The 22,745-nt window shown below is 51.1% G+C and overlaps 1 protein-coding gene across 1 annotated transcript in view; it reads right to left on the reverse strand.

Annotated features, from left to right (window-relative positions):
• The window catches only part of LOC121278340 (phosphofurin acidic cluster sorting protein 1-like), a 765,476-nt gene that overhangs the window by 237,369 nt on the left and 505,362 nt on the right, over positions 1-22,745 (reverse strand). Inside the window, 1 exon segment of the mRNA XM_041188648.1 lies at positions 368-486. Coding sequence (XP_041044582.1) covers positions 368-486 — 119 coding nt within the window.

Here is a 22,745-nt window from a genome sequence, read left to right on the forward strand (position 1 = left end):
GAGGGTGAGGTGGGGTTGAGTGTGTTGGGGACGAGGTGGGGTTGAGTGTGCTGGGGGTGAGGTGGGGTTGAGTGTGCTGGGGACGAGGTGGGGTTGAGTGTGCTGGGGACGAGGTGGGGTTGAGTGTGCTGGGGTTGAGGTGGGGTTGAGTGTGCTGGGGGTGAGGTGGGGTTGAGTGTGCTGGGGGTGAGGTGGGGTTGAGTGTGCTGGGGTTGAGGTGGGGTTGAGTGTGCTGGGGGTGAGGTGCCATGGTGATATATGGGGCTGGATGCAGAAAGTGTGCTGGTGAAATGAGGTTCTATCCTAAAGGGCTGGTGTTTGGTTGACAGAATAATGTTTGTCCCTTGCTCGGTTCGTATTTCCTTACCTGGGAGATACAATAACCTGCGATTCAGTTTTTGTTATTTTGCATAGTGGTGGCAGTTTCTCCAGAGATGCTTCCCAGTTATTCCCATCTCCAGTTATGGTTTCTTCTTCCTCTAGATCCTAGTGAGGAATCAGAAATACCAATTGCCAGCAATTCAGCTTCCACATGTATTACCACCATTATTCCAATGGTCCATGTAACACAGATATCACCATCTACAACTGCATAATCGACTCTACACACAGTTGAAATACACACTCCATCTTGTTTCCCTGAAAAGTGTTAACTCATTCCCCATCAAATATGTAATTTGGGCACAATTTAGTTCTATCAAACACCTACTACGATAAACACTACACCTACTGAAGGAGTTCAAGAAGGCAGCTCAACTAAGGATGAGCAACAAATGCTGGTCCACATCCGAGAAACAAAAAAAAAGTCTGGGTAATGCACTCCCTGTCACTGCTCACAGTCCGTGTAACACAGGCCCTGTCACACGTCACAGTCTGTGTAACACAGGCCCTGTCATTCGTCACAGTCTGTGTAACACAGGCCCTGTCACTCATGACAGTCTGTGTAACACAGAACCTGTCACTCATCACAGTCTGTGTAATACAGGCCCTGTCACTGCTCACAGTCTGTGTAAAACAGGCCCTGTCATTCGTCACAGTCTGTGTAACACAGGCCCTGTCACTGCTCACAGTTCGTGTAACACAGGCCCTGTCACACGTCACAGTCTGTGTAACACAGGCCCTGTCATTCGTCACAGTCTGTGTAACACAGGCCCTGTCACTGCTCACAGTCCGTGTAACACAGGCCCTGTCACACGTCACAGTCTGTGTAACACAGGCCCTGTCATTCGTCACAGTCTGTGTAACACAGGCCCCGTCACTCATGACAGTCTGTGTAACACAGAACCTGTCACTCATCACAGTCTGTGTAATACAGGCCCTGTCACTGCTCACAGTCAGTGTAACACAGGCCCAGTCATTTGTCACAGTCTGTGTCACACAGAACCTGTCACTCGTCACAGTCTGTGTAACACAGGCCCTGTCACTGCTCACAGTCTGTGTAACACAGGCCCTGTCACTCATCACAATCTGTGTAACACAGAACCTGTCACTCGTCACAGTCTGTGTAACACAGGCCCTGTCACTCGTCACAATCTGTATAACAAAGGCCCTGTCACTAGTCACAGTCTGTATAACACATGCCCTGTCACTCATCACAGTCTGTGTAACACAGGGCCTGTCACTCGTCACAGTCTGTGTAACACAGGCCCTGTCACTCGTCACAGTCTGTGTAACACAGGGCCTGTCACTTGTCACAGTCTGTGTAACACAGGCCCTGTCACTGCTCACAGTCTGTGTAACACAGGGCCTGTCACTCGTCACAGTCTGTGTAACACAGGCCCTGTCACTCATCACAGTCTGTGTAACACAGGCCCTGTCACTTGTCACAGTCTGTGTAACACAGGCCCTGTCACTCGTCACAGTCTGTACAACAAAGGCCCGGTCACTCATCACAGACTGTGTAACACAGGCCCTGTCACTCGTCACAGTCTGTATAACAAAGGCCATGTCACTCATCACAGTCTGTGTAACACAGGCCCTGTCACACGTCACAGTCTGTGTAACACAGGCCCTGTCACTCATCACAGTCTGTGTAACACAGACCCTGTCACACGTCACTGTGCAATACAGGCCCTGTCACTCATCACAGTCTGTGTAACACAGGCCCTGTCACTCGTCACAGTCTGTGTCACATAGGCCCTGTCACTCGTTAGAGTCTGTGTAACACAGGCCCTGGAATTAGTCACAGACTGTATAACACATGCCCTGTCACTCATGACAGTCTGTATAACACACGCCTTGTCACCCATCACAGTCTGTATAACACACGCCCTGTCACCCATCACAGTTTGTGTAATACAGGTACTGTCACCCACACAGTCAGTATGACTAAAGCCCTGTCACATGTCACAGTCTGTATAACACACGCCCTGTCACATGACACAGTCTGTGTAACACAGGCCCTGTCACATGTCACAGTCTGTATAACACACACCCTGTCACCCATCAGTGTGTGTAATACAAGCCCTGTAACCCATCACAGTCTGTGTAATACAAGCCCTGTCACATGGCACAGTCTGTATAACACACACCCTGTCAACCATCACAGTCTGTGTAACACACGCCCTGTCACCCATCACAGTCTGTGTAATACAAGCCCTGTCACATGTCACAGTCTGTATAACACATGCCCTGTCATGTGTCACAGTCTGTGTAATACAAGCCCTGTCACATGTCACAGTCTGTATAACACACGCCCTGTCACCCATCACAGTCTGTGTAAAACAGATCCTGTCACATGACACAGTCTGTATAACACACGCCCTGTCACATGTCACAGTCTGTGTAATACAAGCCCTGTCACATGTCACAGTCTGTATAACACATGCCCTGTCACCCATCACAGTCTGTGTAATACAAGCTCTGTCACAAGTAACAGTCTGTATAACACACGCCTTGTTACTCATCACAGTCTGTGTAATAAAAGCCCTGTCACATGTCACAGTCTATATAACACACACCCTGTCACCCATCACAGTCTGTGTAATACAGGTACTGTCACCCATCACAGCCTGTATAACAGATGCCCTGTAACCCATCACAGTCTGTAATACACACGCCCTGTCACCATCACAGTCTGTGTAATACAGGCCCTGTCACATGTCACAGTTTGTATAACACATGCCCTGTCACATGTCACAGTCTGTGTAATACGAGCCCTGTCACATGTAGCAGTCTGTATAACACTTGCCCTGTCACATGTCACAGTCTGTGTAATACACACCCTGTCACCCATCACAGTGTTTGTAATACAAGCCCTGTCACCCATCACATTCTGTGTAATACAAGCCCTGACACATGTCACAGTCTGTAAAACACACACCCTGTCACCCATCACAGTCTGTATAACACACACCCTGTCATCCATCACAGTCTGTGTAATACAGATCCTGTCACATGTCACAGTCAGTATAACACACGCCCTGTCACCCATCACAGTCTGTATAACACACGCCCTGTCACCCATCACAGTCTGTGTAATACAAGGCCTGTCACATGTCACAGTCTGTATAACACACGCCCTGTCATGTGTCACAGTCTGTGTAATACAAGCCCTGTCACATGTCACAGTCTGTGTAATACAAGCCCTGTCACATGTCACAGTCTGTGTAATACAAGCCTTGTCACATGTCACAGTCTGTATAACACACGCCGTGTCACCAATCACAGTCTGTGTAATACAAGCTCTGTCACAAGTAACTGTCTGTATAACACACACCCTGTCACCCATCACAGTCTGTATAACACACACCCTGATACCCATCACAGTCTGTGTAATACAAGCCCTGTCACATGTCACAGTCTGTATAACACACGCCCTGTCACATGTCACAGTCTGTGTAATACACACCCTGTCACCCATCACAGTGTGTGTAATACAAGCCCTGTCACCCATCACATTCTGTGTAATACAAGCCCTGAAATATGTCACAGTCTGTATAAAACACACCCTGTCACGCATCACAGTCTGTATAACACACAACCTGTCACCCATCACAGTCTGTGTAATACAAGTCCTGTCACATGTCACAGTCTGTATAACACACGCCCTGTCACATGTCACAGTCTGTGTAATACAAGCCCTGTCACATGTCAAAGTCTGTATAACACACACCCTGTCATCCATCACAGTCTGTGTAATACAGACCCTGTCACATGTCACAGTCTGTCTAACACACGCCCTGTCACGAGTCACAGTCTGTGTAATACAAGCCCTGTCACATGTCACAGTCTGTGTAATACAGATCCTGTCACATGTCACAGACTGTATAACACACGCCCTGTCACATGTCACAGTCTGTGTAATACAAGCCCTGTCACATGTGACAGTCTGTATAACACACGCCGTGTCACCAATCACAGTCTGCATAACACATGCCCTGTCACCCATCACAGTCTGTGTAATACAAGCTCTGTCACAAGTAACAGTCTGTATAACACACGCCCTGTTACTCATCACAGTCTGTGTAATACAAGCCCTGTCACATGTCACAGTCTATATAACACACGCCCTGTCACCAATCACAGTCTGTGTAATACAGGTACTGTCACCCATCACAGTCTGTATAACAGATGCCCTGTAACCCATCACAGTCTGTAATACACACGCCCTGTCACCATCACAGTCTGTGTAATACAGGCCCTGTCACATGTCACAGTTTGTATAACACACACCCTGTCACATGTCACAGTCTGTGTAATACAAGCCCTGTCACATGTAGCAGTCTGTATAACACACGCCCTGTCACATGTCACAGTCTGTGTAATACACACCCTGTCACCCATCACAGTGTTTGTAATACAAGCCCTGTCACCCATCACATTCTGTGTAATACAAGCCCTGACACATGTCACAGTCTGTAAAACACACACCCTGTCACCCATCACAGTCTGTATAACACACACCCTGTCACCTATCACAATCTGTGTAATACAAGCCCTATCATATGTCACAGTCTGTGTAATACAAGCCCTGTCACATGTGTCAGTCTGTGTAATACAGATCCTGTCACATGTGACAGTCTGTATAACACACGCCCTGTCGCATGTCACAGTCTGTGTAATACAAGCCTTGTCACATGTCACAGTCTGTATAACACACGCCGTGTCACCAATCACAGTCTGTGTAATACAAGCCCTGTCACAAGTAACTGTCTGTATAACACACACCCTGTCACCCATCACAGTCTGTATAACACACACCCTGTCAACCATCACAGTCTGTATAACACACGCCCTGTCACCCATCACAGTCTGTGTAAAACAGATCCTGTCACATGACACAGTCTGTATAACACACGCCCTGTCACATGTCACAGTCTGTGTAATACAAGCCCTGTCACATGTCACAGTCTGTATAACACACGCCGTGTCACCAATCACAGTCTGTATAACACATGCCCTGTCACCCATCACAGTCTGTGTAATACAAGCTCTGTCACAAGTAACAGTCTGTATAACACACGCCCTGTTACTCATCACAGTCTGTGTAATACAAGCCCTGTCACATGTCACAGTCTATATAACACACACCCTGTCACCCATCACAGTCTGTGTAATACAGGTACTGTCACCCATCACAGTCTGTATAACAGATGCCCTGTAACCCATCACAGTCTGTAATACACACGTCCTGTCACCATCACAGTCTGTGTAATACAGGCCCTGTCACCATCACAGTCTGTGTAATACAGGCCCTGTCACATGTCACAGTTTGTATAACACATGCCCTGTCACATGTCACAGTCTGTGTAATACAAGCCCTGTCACATGTAGCAGTCTGTATAACACTTGCCCTGTCACATGTCACAGTCTGTGTAATACACACCCTGTCACCCATTACAGTGTTTGTAATACAAGCCCTGTCACCCATCACATTCTGTGTAATACAAGCCCTGACACATGTCACAGTCTGTAAAACACACACCCTGTCACCCATCACAGTCTGTATAACACACACCCTGTCATCCATCACAGTCTGTGTAATACAGATCCTGTCACGTCACAGTCAGTATAACACACGCCCTGTCACCCATCACAGTCTGTATAACACACGCCCTGTCACCCATCACAGTCTGTGTAATACAAGCCCTGTCACATGTCACAGTCTGTATAACACACGCCCTGTCATGTGTCACAGTCTGTGTAATACAAGCCCTGTCACATGTCACAGTCTGTGTAATACAAGCCCTGCCACATGTCACAGTCTGTGTAATACAAGCCTTGTCACATGTCACAGTCTGTATAACACACGCCGTGTCACCAATCACAGTCTGTGTAATACAAGCTCTGTCACAAGTAACTGTCTGTATAACACACACCCTGTCACCCATCACAGTCTGTATAACACACACCCTGATACCCATCACAATCTGTGTAATACAAGCCCTGTCACATGTCACAGTCTGTATAACACACGCCCTGTCACGTGTCACAGTCTGTGTAATACACACCCTGTCACCCATCACAGTGTGTGTAATACAAGCCCTGTCACGCATCACATTCTGTGTAATACAAGCCCTGAAACATGTCACAGTCTGTATAAAACACACCCTGTCACGCATCACAGTCTGTATAACACACAACCTGTCACCCATCACAGTCTGTGTAATACAAGTTCTGTCACATGTCACAGTCTGTATAACACACGCCCTGTCACATGTCACAGTCTGTGTAATACAAGCCCTGTCACATGTCAAAGTCTGTATAACACACACCCTGTCATCCATCACAGTCTGTGTAATACAGACCCTGTCACATGTCACAGTCTGTATAACACACGCCCTGTCACGAGTCACAGTCTGTATAATACAAGCCCTGTCACATGTCACAGTCTGTGTAATACAGATCCTGTCACATGTCACAGACGGTATAACACACGCCATGTCAAATGTCACAGTCTGTGTAATACAAGCCCTGTCACATGTCACAGTCTGTATAACACACGCCGTGTCACCAATCACAGTCTGCATAACACATGCCCTGTCACCCATCACAGTCTGTGTAATACAAGCTCTGTCACAAGTAACAGTCTGTATAACACACGCCCTGTTACTCATCACAGTCTGTGTAATACAAGCCCTGTCACATGTCACAGTCTATATAACACACACCCTGTCACCCATCACAGTCTGTGTAATACAGGTACTGTCACCCATCACAGTCTGTATAACAGATGCCCTGTAACCCATCACAGTCTGTAATACACACGCCCTGTCACCATCACAGTCTGTGTAATACAGGCCCTGTCACATGTCACAGTTTGTATAACACACGCCCTGTCACATGTCACAGTCTGTGTAATACAAGCCCTGTCACATGTAGCAGTCTGTATAACACACGCCCTGTCACATGTCACAGTCTGTGTGATACACACCCTGTCACCCATCACAGTGTTTGTAATACAAGCCCTGTCACCCATCACATTCTGTGTAATACAAGCCCTGACACATGTCACAGTCTGTAAAACACACACCCTGTCACCCATCACAGTCTGTATAACACACACCCTGTCACCTATCACAATCTGTGTAATACAAGCCCTATCATATGTCACAGTCTGTGTAATACAAGCCCTGTCACCCATCACAGTGTTTGTAATACAAGCCCTGTCACCCATCACATTCTGTGTAATACAAGCCCTGACACATGTCACAGTCTGTATAACACACACCCTGTCACCCATCACAATCTGTGTAATACAAACCCTGTCACATGTCACAGTCTGTATAACACGCCCTATCATATGTCACAGTCTGTGTAATACAAGCCGTCACATGTAACAGTCTGTATAACACACACACTGTCACCCATCACAGTCTGTGTAATACAAGCCCTATCACATGTCACAGTCTGTATAACACACGCCCTGTCACATGTCACAGTCTGTATAACACACACCCTGTCACCCATCACAGTCTGTATAACACACAACCTGTCACCCATCACAGTCTGTGTAATACAAGTCCTGTCACATGTCACAGTCTGTGTAATACACACCCTGTCACCCATCACAGTGTTTGTAATACAAGCCCTGTCACCCATCACATTCTGTGTAATACAAGCCCTGACACATGTCACAGTCTGTAAAACACACACCCTGTCACCCATCACAGTCTGTATAACACACACCCTGTCATCCATCACAGTCTGTGTAATACAGATCCTGTCACATGTCACAGTCAGTATAACACACGCCCTGTCACCCATCACAGTCTGTATAACACACGCCCTGTCACCCATCACAGTCTGTGTAATACAAGGCCTGTCACATGTCACAGTCTGTATAACACACGCCCTGTCATGTGTCACAGTCTGTGTAATACAAGCCCTGTCACATGTCACAGTCTGTGTAATACAAGCCCTGTCACATGTCACAGTCTGTGTAATACAAGCCTTGTCACAAGTCACAGTCTGTATAACACACGCCGTGTCACCAATCACAGTCTGTGTAATACAAGCTCTGTCACAAGTAACTGTCTGTATAACACACACCCTGTCACCCATCACAGTCTGTATAACACACACCCTGATACCCATCACAGTCTGTGTAATACAAGCCCTGTCACATGTCACAGTCTGTATAACACATGCCCTGTCACATGTCACAGTCTGTGTAATACACACCCTGTCACCCATCACAGTGTGTGTAATACAAGCCCTGTCACCCATCACATTCTGTGTAATACAAGCCCTGAAACATGTCACAGTCTGTATAAAACACACCCTGTCACGCATCACAGTCTGTATAACACACAACCTGTCACCCATCACAGTCTGTGTAATACAAGTTCTGTCACATGTCACAGTCTGTATAACACACGCCCTGTCACATGTCACAGTCTGTGTAATACAAGCCCTGTCACATGTCAAAGTCTGTATAACACACACCCTGTCATCCATCACAGTCTGTGTAATACAGACCCTGTCACATGTCACAGTCTGTCTAACACACGCCCTGTCACGAGTCACAGTCTGTGTAATACAAGCCCTGTCACATGTCACAGTCTGTGTAATACAGATCCTGTCACATGTCACAGACTGTATAACACACGCCCTGTCACATGTCACAGTCTGTGTAATACAAGCCCTGTCACATGTGACAGTCTGTATAACACACGCCGTGTCACCAATCACAGTCTGCATAACACATGCCCTGTCACCCATCACAGTCTGTGTAATACAAGCTCTGTCACAAGTAACAGTCTGTATAGCACACGCCCTGTTACTCATCACAGTCTGTGTAATACAAGCCCTGTCACATGTCACAGTCTATATAACACACGCCCTGTCACCAATCACAGTCTGTGTAATACAGGTACTGTCACCCATCACAGTCTGTATAACAGATGCCCTGTAACCCATCACAGTCTGTAATACACACGCCCTGTCACCATCACAGTCTGTGTAATACAGGCCCTGTCACATGTCACAGTTTGTATAACACATGCCCTGTCACATGTCACAGTCTGTGTAATACAAGCCCTGTCACATGTAGCAGTCTGTATAACACACGCCCTGTCACATGTCACAGTCTGTGTAATACACACCCTGTCACCCATCACAGTGTTTGTAATACAAGCCCTGTCACCCATCACATTCTGTGTAATACAAGCCCTGACACATGTCACAGTCTGTAAAACACACACCCTGTCACCCATCACAGTCTGTATAACACACACCCTGTCACCTATCACAATCTGTGTAATACAAGCCCTATCATATGTCACAGTCTGTGTAATACAAGCCCTGTCACATGTCACAGTCTGTATAACACACACCCTGTCATCCATCACAGTCTGTGTAATACAGATCCTGTCACATGTCACAGTCTGTATAACACACGCCCTGTCACATGTCACAGTCTGTGTAATACAAGCCCTGTCACATGTCACAGTCTGTGTAATACAGATCCTGTCACATGTGACAGTCTGTATAACACACGCCCTGTCGCATGTCACAGTCTGTGTAATACAAGCCTTGTCACATGTCACAGTCTGTATAACACACGCCGTGTCACCAATCACAGTCTGTGTAATACAAGCCCTGTCACAAGTAACTGTCTGTATAACACACACCCTATCACCCATCACAGTCTGTATAACACACACCCTGTCAACCATCACAGTCTGTATAACACACGCCCTGTCACCCATCACAGTCTGTGTAAAACAGATCCTGTCACATGACACAGTCTGTATAACACACGCCCTGTCCACATGTCACAGTCTGTGTAATACAAGCCCTGTCACATGTCACAGTCTGTATAACACACGCCGTGTCACCAATCACAGTCTGTATAACACATGCCCTGTCACCCATCACAGTCTGTGTAATACAAGCTCTGTCACAAGTAACAGTCTGTATAACACACGCCCTGTTACTCATCACAGTCTGTGTAATACAAGCCCTGTCACATGTCACAGTCTATATAACACACACCCTGTCACCCATCACAGTCTGTGTAATACAGGTACTGTCACCCATCACAGTCTGTATAACAGATGCCCTGTAACCCATCACAGTCTGTAATACACACGCCCTGTCACCATCACAGTCTGTGTAATACAGGCCCTGTCACCATCACAGTCTGTGTAATACAGGCCCTGTCACATGTCACAGTTTGTATAACACATGCCCTGTCACATGTCACAGTCTGTGTAATACAAGCCCTGTCACATGTAGCAGTCTGTATAACACTTGCCCTGTCACATGTCACAGTCTGTGTAATACACACCCTGTCACCCATCACAGTGTTTGTAATACAAGCCCTGTCACCCATCACATTCTGTGTAATACAAGCCCTGACACATGTCACAGTCTGTAAAACACACACCCTGTCACCCATCACAGTCTGTATAACACACACCCTGTCATCCATCACAGTCTGTGTAATACAGATCCTGTCACGTCACAGTCAGTATAACACACGCCCTGTCACCCATCACAGTCTGTATAACACACACCCTGTCACCTATCACAATCTGTGTAATACAAGCCCTATCATATGTCACAGTCTGTGTAATACAAGCCCTGTCACATGTCACAGTCTGTATAACACACACCCTGTCATCCATCACAGTCTGTGTAATACAGATCCTGTCACATGTCACAGTCTGTATAACACACGCCCTGTCACATGTCACAGTCTGTGTAATACAAGCCCTGTCACATGTCACAGTCTGTGTAATACAGATCCTGTCACATGTGACAGTCTGTATAACACACGCCCTGTCGCATGTCACAGTCTGTGTAATACAAGCCTTGTCACATGTCACAGTCTGTATAACACACGCCGTGTCACCAATCACAGTCTGTGTAATACAAGCCCTGTCACAAGTAACTGTCTGTATAACACACACCCTGTCACCCATCACAGTCTGTATAACACACACCCTGTCAACCATCACAGTCTGTATAACACACGCCCTGTCACCCATCACAGTCTGTGTAAAACAGATCCTGTCACATGACACAGTCTGTATAACACACGCCTTGTCACATGTCACAGTCTGTGTAATACAAGCCCTGTCACATGTCACAGTCTGTATAACACACGCCGTGTCACCAATCACAGTCTGTATAACACATGCCCTGTCACCCATCACAGTCTGTGTAATACAAGCTCTGTCACAAGTAACAGTCTGTATAACACACGCCCTGTTACTCATCACAGTCTGTGTAATACAAGCCCTGTCACATGTCACAGTCTATATAACACACACCCTGTCACCCATCACAGTCTGTGTAATACAGGTACTGTCACCCATCACAGTCTGTATAACAGATGCCCTGTAACCCATCACAGTCTGTAATACACACGCCCTGTCACCATCACAGTCTGTGTAATACAGGCCCTGTCACCATCACAGTCTGTATAACACACAGCCTGATACCCATCACAGTCTGTGTAATACAAGCCCTGTCACATGTCACAGTCTGTATAACACACGCCCTGTCACATGTCACAGTCTGCGTAATACACACCCTGTCACCCATCACAGTGTGTGTAATACAAGCCCTGTCACCCATCACATTCTGTGTAATACAAGCCCTGAAACATGTCACAGTCTGTATGAAACACACCCTGTCACGCATCACAGTCTGTATAACACACAACCTGTCACCCATCACAGTCTGTGTAATACATGTCCTGTCACATGTCACAGTCTGTATAACACACGCCCTGTCACATGTCACAGTCTGTGTAATACAAGCCCTGTCACATGTCACAGTCTGTATAACACATACCCTGTCATCCATCACAGTCTGTGTAATACAGACCCTGTCACATGTCACAGTCTGTATAACACACGCCCTGTCACGAGTCACAGTCTGTGTAATACAAGCCCTGTCACATGTCACAGTCTGTGTAATACAGATCCTGTCACATGTCACAGACTGTGTAACACACGCCCTGTCACATGTCACCACCCAGGACATCAGTGTAACACAGTCCCGTCACCCATCACAGTCAGTGTAACACAGCTCTGTCACCCAGGACAGTCTGTATAACACACGCCCTGTCACCCATCACAGTCTGTGTAATACAGCCCTGTCACATGGACAGTCAGTATAACACAGACCCTGTCACCCATCACAGTCTGTGTAATACAAGCCCTGTCACCCATCACAGTCTGTATAACACACGTCCTGTCACCCATCACAGTCATGTAACACACCCTGTCACCATCACAGTCTGTGTAACACAGTCCCTGTCACATGTACTGTCTGTATAACACAGTGCCCCGTCACCCAGTCACAGTCAGTGTAACACACACCCGTCACCCATCACAGTCTGTGTAACACAGCCCTGTCACCCATCACAGTCTGTATAACACATGCCCGGTCACCCATGTCACAGTCTGTATAACACACACCCTGTCACCCATCACAGTCTGTGTAATACAGCCCTGTCACCCAGGACAGTCAGTGTAACACAGACCCCGTCACCCAGGACAGTCAGTGTAACACAGTCCCCGTCACCCAGGACAGTCAGTGTAACACAGTCCCCGTCACCCAGGACAGTCAGTGTAACACAGTCCCGTCACCCCAGGACAGTCAGTGTAACACAGACCCCGTCACCAGGACAGTCAGTGTAACACAGTCCCCGTCCACCCAGGACAGTCAGTGTAACACAGACCCGTCACCAGGACAGTCAGTGTAACACAGTCCCCGTCACCCAGGACAGTCAGTGTAACACAGTCCCCGTCACCCAGGACAGTCAGTGTAACACAGTCCCCGTCACCCAGGACAGTCAGTGTAACACAGACCCCGTCACCCAGGACAGTCAGTGTAACACAGACCCCGTCACCCAGGTCAGTCATTGTAACACAGACCCTGTCACCCAGGACAGTCAGTGTAACACAGTCCCCGTCACCCAGGACAGTCAGTGTAACACAGACCCCGTCACCCAGGACAGTCAGTGTAACACAGTCCCCGTCACCCAGGACAGTCAGTGTAACACAGACCCCGTCACCCAGGACAGTCAGTGTAACACAGTCCCCGTCACCCAGGACAGTCAGTGTAACACAGACCCCGTCACCCAGGACAGTCAGTGTAACACAGTCCCCGTCACCCAGGACAGTCAGTGTAACACAGTCCTCGTCACCCAGGACAGTCAGTGTAACACAGTCCGCATCACCCAGGACAGTCAGTGTAACACAGTCCCCGTCACCAAGGAAATCAGTGTAACACAGACCCCGTCACCCAGGACAGTCAGTGTAACACAGTCCCCGTCACCCAGGACAGTCAGTGTAACACAGTCCCCGTCACCCAGGACAGTCAGTGTAACACAGACCCCGTCACCCAGGACAGTCAGTGTAACACAGACCCCGTCACCCAGGACAGTCAGTGTAACACAGTCCCCGTCACCCAGGACAGTCAGTGTAACACAGTCCCCGTCACCCAGGACAGTCAGTGTAACACAGTCCCCGTCACCCAGGACAGTCAGTGTAACACAGTCCCCGTCACCTGGGACAGTCAGTGTAACACAGTCCTCGTCACCCAGGACAGTCAGTGTAACACAGTCCCCGTCACCCAGGACAGTCAGTGTAACACAGTCCCCGTCACCTGGGACAGTCAGTGTAACACAGTCCTTGTCACCCAGGACAGTAAGTGTAACACAGTCCTCGTCACCCAGGACAGTCAGTGTAACACAGACCCCGTCACCCAGGACAGTCAGTGTAACACAGTCCCCGTCACCCAGGACAGTCAGTGTAACACAGTCCCCGTCACCCAGGACAGTCAGTGTAACACAGTCCCCGTCACCCAGGACAGTCAGTGTAACACAGTCCCCGTCACCCAGGACAGTCAGTGTAACACAGACCCCGTCACCCAGGACAGTCAGTGTAACACAGACCCCGTCACCCAGGACAGTCAGTGTAACACAGTCCCCGTCACCCAGGACAGTCAGTGTAACACAGTCCCTGTCACCCAGGACAGTCAGTGTAACACAGTCCTCGTCACCCAGGACAGTCAGTGTAACACAGTCCCCGTCACCCAGGACAGTCAGTGTAACACAGTCCCCGTCACCCAGGACAGTCAGTGTAACACAGACCCCGTCACCCAGGACAGTCAGTGTAACACAGTCCCCGTCACCCAGGACAGTCAGTGTAACACAGACCCCGTCACCCAGGACAGTCAGTGTAACACAGTCCCCGTCACCCAGGACAGTCAGTGTAACACAGACCCCGTCACCCAGGACAGTCAGTGTAACACAGTCCCCGTCACCCAGGACAGTCAGTGTAACACAGTCCCCGTCACCCAGGACAGTCAGTGTAACACAGTCCCCGTCACCAAGGACAGTCAGTGTAACACAGTCTCCGTCACCCAGGACAGTCAGTGTAACACAGACCCTGTCACCCAGGACAGTCAGTGTAACACAGACCCCGTCACCCAGGACAGTCAGTGTAACACAGACCCCGTCACCCAGGACAGTCAGTGTAACACAGTCCCCGTCACCCAGGACAGTCAGTGTAACACAGTCCCCGTCACCCAGGACAGTCAGTGTAACACAGTTCCCGTCACCCAGGACAGTCAGTGTAACACAGACCCCGTTATCCAGGACAGTCAGTGTAACACAGTCCCCGTCACCCAGGACAGTCAGTGTAACACAGTCCCCGTCACCCAGGACAGTCAGTGTAACACAGTCCCGTCACCCAGGACAGTCAGTGTAACACAGTCCCCGTCACCCAGGACAGTCAGTGTAACACAGTCCCCGTCACCCAGGACAGTCAGTGTAACACAGACCCCGTCACCCAGGACAGTCAGTGTAACACAGACCCGTCACCCAGGACAGTCAGTGTAACACAGTCCCCGTCACCCAGGACAGTCAGTGTAACACAGTCCCGTCACCCAGGACAGTCAGTGTAACACAGTCCCCGTCACCCAGGACAGTCAGTGTAACACAGTCCCCGTCACCCAGGACAGTCAGTGTAACACAGTCCCCGTCACCCAGGACAGTCAGTGTAACACAGTCCCCGTCACCCAGGACAGTCAGTGTAACACAGACCCCGTCACCCAGGACAGTCAGTGTAACACAGTCCCCGTCACCCAGGACAGTCAGTGTAACACAGTCCCCGTCACCCAGGACAGTCAGTGTAACACAGACCCCGTCACCCAGGACAGTCAGTGTAACACAGTCCCCGTCACCCAGGACAGTCAGTGTAACACAGTCCCCGTCACCCAGGACAGTCAGTGTAACACAGACCCGTCACCCAGGACAGTCAGTGTAACACAGTCCCCGTCACCCAGGACAGTCAGTGTAACACAGTCCCCGTCACCCAGGACAGTCAGTGTAACACAGACCCCGTCACCCAGGACAGTCAGTGTAACACAGACCCCGTCACCCAGGACAGTCAGTGTAACACAGTCCCCGTCACCCAGGACAGTCAGTGTAACACAGTCCCCGTCACCCAGGACAGTCAGTGTAACACAGTCCCCGTCACCCAGGACAGTCAGTGTAACACAGTCCCCGTCACCCAGGACAGTCAGTGTAACACAGTCCCCGTCACCCAGGACAGTCAGTGTAACACAGTCCCCGTCACCCAGGACAGTCAGTGTAACACAGTCCCCGTCACCCAGGACAGTCAGTGTAACACAGTCCCCGTCACCCAGGACAGTCAGTGTAACACAGACCCCGTCACCCAGGACAGTCAGTGTAACACAGTCCCCGTCACCCAGGACAGTCAGTGTAACACAGTCCCCGTCACCCAGGACAGTCAGTGTAACACAGTCCCCGTCACCCAGGACAGTCAGTGTAACACAGTCCCCGTCACCCAGGACAGTCAGTGTAACACAGACCCCGTCACCCAGGACAGTCAGTGTAACACAGTCCCCGTCACCCAGGACAGTCAGTGTAACACAGTCCCGTCACCCAGGACAGTCAGTGTAACACAGTCCCCGTCACCCAGGACAGTCAGTGTAACACAGACCCCGTCACCCAGGACAGTCAGTGTAACACAGTCCCCGTCACAAAGGACAGTCAGTGTAACACAGTCTCCGTCACCCAGGACAGTCAGTGTAACACAGACCCCGTCACCCAGGACAGTCAGTGTAACACAGTCCCCGTCACCCAGGACAGTCTGTGTAACACAGTCCCCGTCACCCAGGACAGTCAGTGTAACACAGTCCCCGTCACCCAGGACAGTCAGTGTAACACAGACCCCGTCACCCAGGACAGTCAGTGTAACACAGTCCCGTCACCCAGGACAGTCAGTGTAACACAGTCCCCGTCACCCAGGACAGTCAGTGTAACACAGACCCGTCACCCAGGACAGTCAGTGTAACACAGTCCCCGTCACCCAGGACAGTCAGTGTAACACAGTCCCCGTCACCCAGGACAGTCAGTGTAACACAGACCCCGTCACCCAGGACAGTCAGTGTAACACAGACCCCGTCACCCAGGACAGTCAGTGTAACACAGTCCCGTCACCCAGGACAGTCAGTGTAACACAGTCCCCGTCACCCAGGACAGTCAGTGTAACACAGTCCCCGTCACCCAGGACAGTCAGTGTAACACAGACCCCGTCACCCAGGACAGTCAGTGTAACACAGACCCCGTCACCCAGGACAGTCAGTGTAACACAGTTCTCGTCACCCAGGACAGTCAGTGTAACACAGTCCTCGTCACCCAGGGCAGTCAGTGTAACACAGACCCCGTCACCCAGGGCAGTCAGTGTAACACAGTCCCCGTCACCCAGGACAGTCAGTGTAACACAGTCCCCGTCACCCAGGACAGTCAGTGTAACACAGACCCCGTCACCCAGGACAGTCAGTGTAACACAGTCCTCGTCACCCAGGGCAGTCAGTGTAACACAGACCTCGTCACCGAGGGCAGTCAGTGTAACACAGTCCCCGTCACCAAGGACAGTCAGGGTAACACAGTTCCCGTCACCCAGGACAGTCAGTGTAACACAGACCCCGTTATCCAGGACAGTCAGTATAACACAGTTCCCGTCACCCAGGACAGTCAGTGAACCACAGACCCCGTCACCCAGGACAGTCAGTGTAACACAGACGCCGTCACCCAGGACAGTCAGTGTAACACAGACCCCGTCACCCAGGACAGTCAGTGTAACACAGTCCCTGTCACCCAGGACAGTCAGTGTAACACAGACCCCGTCACCCAGGACAGTCAGTGTAACACAGTCCCCGTCACCCAGGACAGTCAGTGTAACACAGTCCCCGTCACCAAGGACAGTCAGGGTAACACAGTTCCCGTCACCCAGGACAGTCAGTGTAACACAGACCCCGTTATCCAGGACAGTCAGTATAACACAGTTCCCGTCACCCAGGACAGTCAGTGAACCACAGACCCCGTCACCCAGGACAGTCAGTGTAACACAGACGCCGTCACCCAGGACAGTCAGTGTAACACAGACCCCGTCACCCAGGACAGTCAGTGTAACACAGTCCCCGTCACCCAGGACAGTCAGTGTAACACAGTCCGCGTCACCCAGGACAGTCAGTGTAACACAGTCCGCGTCACCCAGGACAGTCAGTGTAACACAGTCCCCGTCACCCAGGACAGTCAGTGTAACACAGACCCCGTCACCCAGGACAGTCAGTGTAACACAGTCCCCGTCACCCAGGACAGTCAGTGTAACACAGTCCCCGTCACCCAGGACAGTCAGTGTAACACAGTCCCCGTCACCCAGGACAGTCAGTGTAACACAGACCCCGTCACCCAGGACAGTCAGTGTAACACAGTCCCCGTCACCCAGGACAGTCAGTGTAACACAGACCCCGTCACCCAGGACAGTCAGTGTAACACAGTCCCTGTCACCAAGGACAGTCAGTGTAACACAGTCCTCGTCACCCAGGAAAGTCAGTGTAACACAGTCCGCGTCACCCAGGACAGTCAGTGTAACACAGTCCCCGTCACCCAGGACAGTCAGTGTAACACAGTCCCCGTCACCCAGGACAGTCAGTGTAACACAGTCCCCGTCACCCAGGACAGTCAGTGTAACACAGACCCCGTCACCCAGGACAGTCAGTGTAACACAGTCCCCGTCACCCAGGACAGTCAGTGTAACACAGTCCCCGTCACCCAGGACAGTCAGTGTAACACAGTCCCCGTCACCCAGGACAGTCAGTGTAACACAGTCCTCGTCACCCAGGACAGTCAGTGTAACACAGTCCCCGTCACCCAGGACAGTCAGTGTAACACAGTCCCTGTCACCCAGGACAGTCAGTGTAACACAGTCCCCGTCACCTGGGACAGTCAGTGTAACACAGTCCTTGTCACCCAGGACAGTCAGTGTAACACAGTCCTTGTCACCCAGGACAGTCAGTGTAACACAGTCCTCGTCACCCAGGACAGTAAGGGTAACACAGAGCCGTCACCCAGGACAGTCAGTGTAACACAGACCCCGTAACCCAGGACAGTCAGTGTAACACAGACCCCGTCACCCAGGACAGTCAGTGTAACACAGTCCCCGTCACCCAGGACAGTCAGTGTAACACAGACCCCGTCACCCAGGACAGTCAGTGTAACACAGACCCCGTCACCCAGGACAGTCAGTGTAACACAGACCCCGTCACCCAGGACAGTCAGTGTAACACAGTCCTCGTCACCCAGGACAGTCAGTGTAACACAGACGCCGTCACCCAGGACAGTCAGTGTAACACAGACCCCGTCACCCAGGACAGTCAGTGTAACACAGACCACGTCACCCATGACAGTCAGTGTAACACAGTCCTCATCACCCAGGACAATCAGCGTAACACAGTCCCCGTCACCCAGGGCAGTCAGTGTAAAACAGACCCCGTCACCCAGGACAGTCAGTGTAACACAGTCCCCGTCACCCAGGACAGTCAGTGTAACACAGTCCTCATCAACCAGGACAGTCTGTGTAACACAGTCCCCGTCACCCAGGACAGTCAGTGTAACACAGTCCCCGTCACCCAGGACAGTCAGTGTAACACAGACCCCGTCACCCAGGACAGTCAGTGTAACACAGTCCCCGTCACCCAGGACAGTCAGTGTAACACAGTCCACATCACCCAGGACAGTCAGTGTAACACAGTCCACGTCACCCAGGACAGTCAGTGTAACACAGTCCCCGTCACCCAGGACAGTCAGTGTAACACAGTCCTCATCAACCAGGACACTCTGTGTAACACAGTCCTCATCACCCAGGACAGTCTGTGTAACACAGTCCACGTCACCCAGGACAGTCAGTGTAACACAGACCCCGTCACCCAGGACAGTCAGTGTAACACAGACCCCGTCACCCAGGACAGTCAGTGTAACACAGACCCCGTCACCCAGGACAGTCAGTGTAACACAGACCCCGTCACCCAGGACAGTCAGTGTAACACAGACCCCGTCACCCAGGACAGTCAGTGTAACACAGTCCCCGTCACCCAGGACAGTCAGTGTAACACAGTCCCCATCACCCAGGACAGTCAGTGTAACACAGTCCCCGTCACCCAGGACAGTCAGTGTAACACAGACCCCGTCACCCAGGACAGTCAGTGTAACACAGACCCCGTCACCCAGGACAGTCAGTGTAACACAGACCCCGTCACCCAGGACAGTCAGTGTAACACAGTCCCCGTCACCCAGGACAGTCAGTGTAACACAGACCCCGTCACCCAGGACAGTCAGTGTAACACAGTCCCCGTTAACCAGGACAATCAGTGTAACACAGACCCCGTCACCCAGGACAGTCAGTGTAAAACAGTCCCCGTCACCCAGGACAGTCAGTGTAACACAATCCTCATCACCCAGGACAGTCTGTGTAACACAGTGCCCATCATCCAGGACAGACAGTGTAATACAGACCCGTCACCCAGGACAGTCAGTGTAACACAGTCCCGTCACCCAGGACAGTCAGTGTAACACAGACCCCGTCACCCAGGACAGTCAGTGTAAAACAGTCCCCGTCACCCAGGACAGTCAGTGTAACACAATCCTCATCACCCAGGACAGTCTGTGTAACACAGTGCCCATCATCCAGGACAGACAGTGTAATACAGACCCCGTCACCCAGGGCAGTCAGTGTAACACAGTCCCCGTCACCCAGGACAGTCAGTGTAACACAGTCCCCGTCACCCAGGACAGTCAGTGTAACACAGACCCCGTCACCCAGGACAGTCAGTGTAACACAGTCCCCGTCACCCAGGACAGTCAGTGTAACACAGTCCCCGTCACCCAGGACAGTCAGTGTAACACAGTCCCCGTCACCCAGGACAGTCAGTGTAACACAGTCCCCGTCACCCAGGACAGTCAGTGTAACACAGTCCCCGTCACCCAGGACAGTCAGGGTAACACAGTTCCCGTCACCCAGGACAGTCAGTGTAACACAGACCCCGTTATCCAGGACAGTCAGTGTAACACAGACCCCGTCACCCAGGACAGTCAGTGTAACACAGTCCCCGTCACCCAGGACAGTCAGTGTAACACAGACCCCGTCACCCAGGACAGTCAGTGTAACACAGACCCTGTCACCCAGGACAGTCAGTGTAACACAGTCCCCGTCACCCAGGACAGTCAGTGTAACACAGACCCCGTCACCCAGGACAGTCAGTGTAACACAGTCCCGTCACCCAGGACAGTCAGTGTAACACAGTCCCCGTCACCCAGGACAGTCAGTGTAACACAGACCCCGTCACCCAGGACAGTCAGTGTAACACAGTCCCCGTCACCCAGGACAGTCAGTGTAACACAGACCCCGTCACCCAGGACAGTCAGTGTAACACAGACCCCGTCACCCAGGACAGTCAGTGTAACACAGACCCCGTCACCCAGGACAGTCAGTGTAACACAGTCCCCGTCACCCAGGACAGTCAGTGTAACACAGTCCCCGTCACCCAGGACAGTCAGTGTAACACAGTCCCCGTCACCCAGGACAGTCAGTGTAACACAGACCCCGTCACCCAGGACAGTCAGTGTAACACAGTCCCCGTCACCCAGGACAGTCAGTGTAACACAGTCCCCGTCACCCAGGACAGTCAGTGTAACACAGTCCCCGTCACCCAGGACAGTCAGTGTAACACAGACCCCGTCACCCAGGACAGTCAGTGTAACACAGTCCCCGTCACCCAGGACAGTCAGTGTAACACAGTCCCCGTCACCCAGGACAGTCAGTGTAACACAGACCCCGTCACCCAGGACAGTCAGTGTAACACAGTCCCCGTCACCCAGGACAGTCAGTGTAACACAGTCCCCGTCACCCAGGACAGTCAGTGTAACACAGACCCCGTCACCCAGGACAGTCAGTGTAACACAGTCCCCGTCACCCAGGACAGTCAGTGTAACACAGTCCCCGTCACCCAGGACAGTCAGTGTAACACAGTCCCCGTCACCCAGGACAGTCAGTGTAACACAGACCCCGTCACCCAGGACAGTCAGTGTAACACAGTCCCCGTCACCCAGGACAGTCAGTGTAACACAGACCCCGTCACCCAGGACAGTCAGTGTAACACAGTCCCCGTCACCCAGGACAGTCAGTGTAACACAGACCCCGTCACCCAGGACAGTCAGTGTAACACAGTCCCGTCACCCAGGACAGTCAGTGTAACACAGACCCCGTCACCCAGGACAGTCAGTGTAACACAGACCCCGTCACCCAGGACAGTCAGTGTAACACAGACCCCGTCACCCAGGACAGTCAGTGTAACACAGACCCCGTCACCCAGGACAGTCAGTGTAACACAGACCCCGTCACCCAGGACAGTCAGTGTAACACAGACCCCGTCACCCAGGACAGTCAGTGTAACACAGACCCCGTCACCCAGGACAGTCAGTGTAACACAGACCCCGTCACCCAGGACAGTCAGTGTAACACAGACCCCGTCACCCAGGACAGTCAGTGTAACACAGACCCCGTCACCCAGGACAGTCAGTGTAACACAGTCCCCGTCACCCAGGACAGTCAGTGTAACACAGACCCCGTCACCCAGGACAGTCAGTGTAACACAGTCCCCGTCACCCAGGACAGTCAGTGTAACACAGACCCCGTCACCCAGGACAGTCAGTGTAACACAGTCCCCGTCACCCAGGACATTCAGTGTAACACAGTCCTCGTCACCCAGGACAGTCAGTGTAACACAGACCCCGTCACCCAGGACAGTCAGAGTAACACAGTCCCCGTCACCAAGGACAGTCAGGGTAACACAGTTCCCGTCACCCAGGACAGTCAGTGTAACACAGACCCCGTTATCCAGGACAGTCAGTGTAACACAGACCCCGTCACCCAGGACAGTCAGTGTAACACAGTCCCGTCACCCAGGACAGT

The sequence above is a fragment of the Carcharodon carcharias genome, chromosome 5 (genome assembly GCF_017639515.1).
Source record: "Carcharodon carcharias isolate sCarCar2 chromosome 5, sCarCar2.pri, whole genome shotgun sequence".
Classification (NCBI taxonomy): Eukaryota; Metazoa; Chordata; class Chondrichthyes; order Lamniformes; family Lamnidae; genus Carcharodon; species Carcharodon carcharias.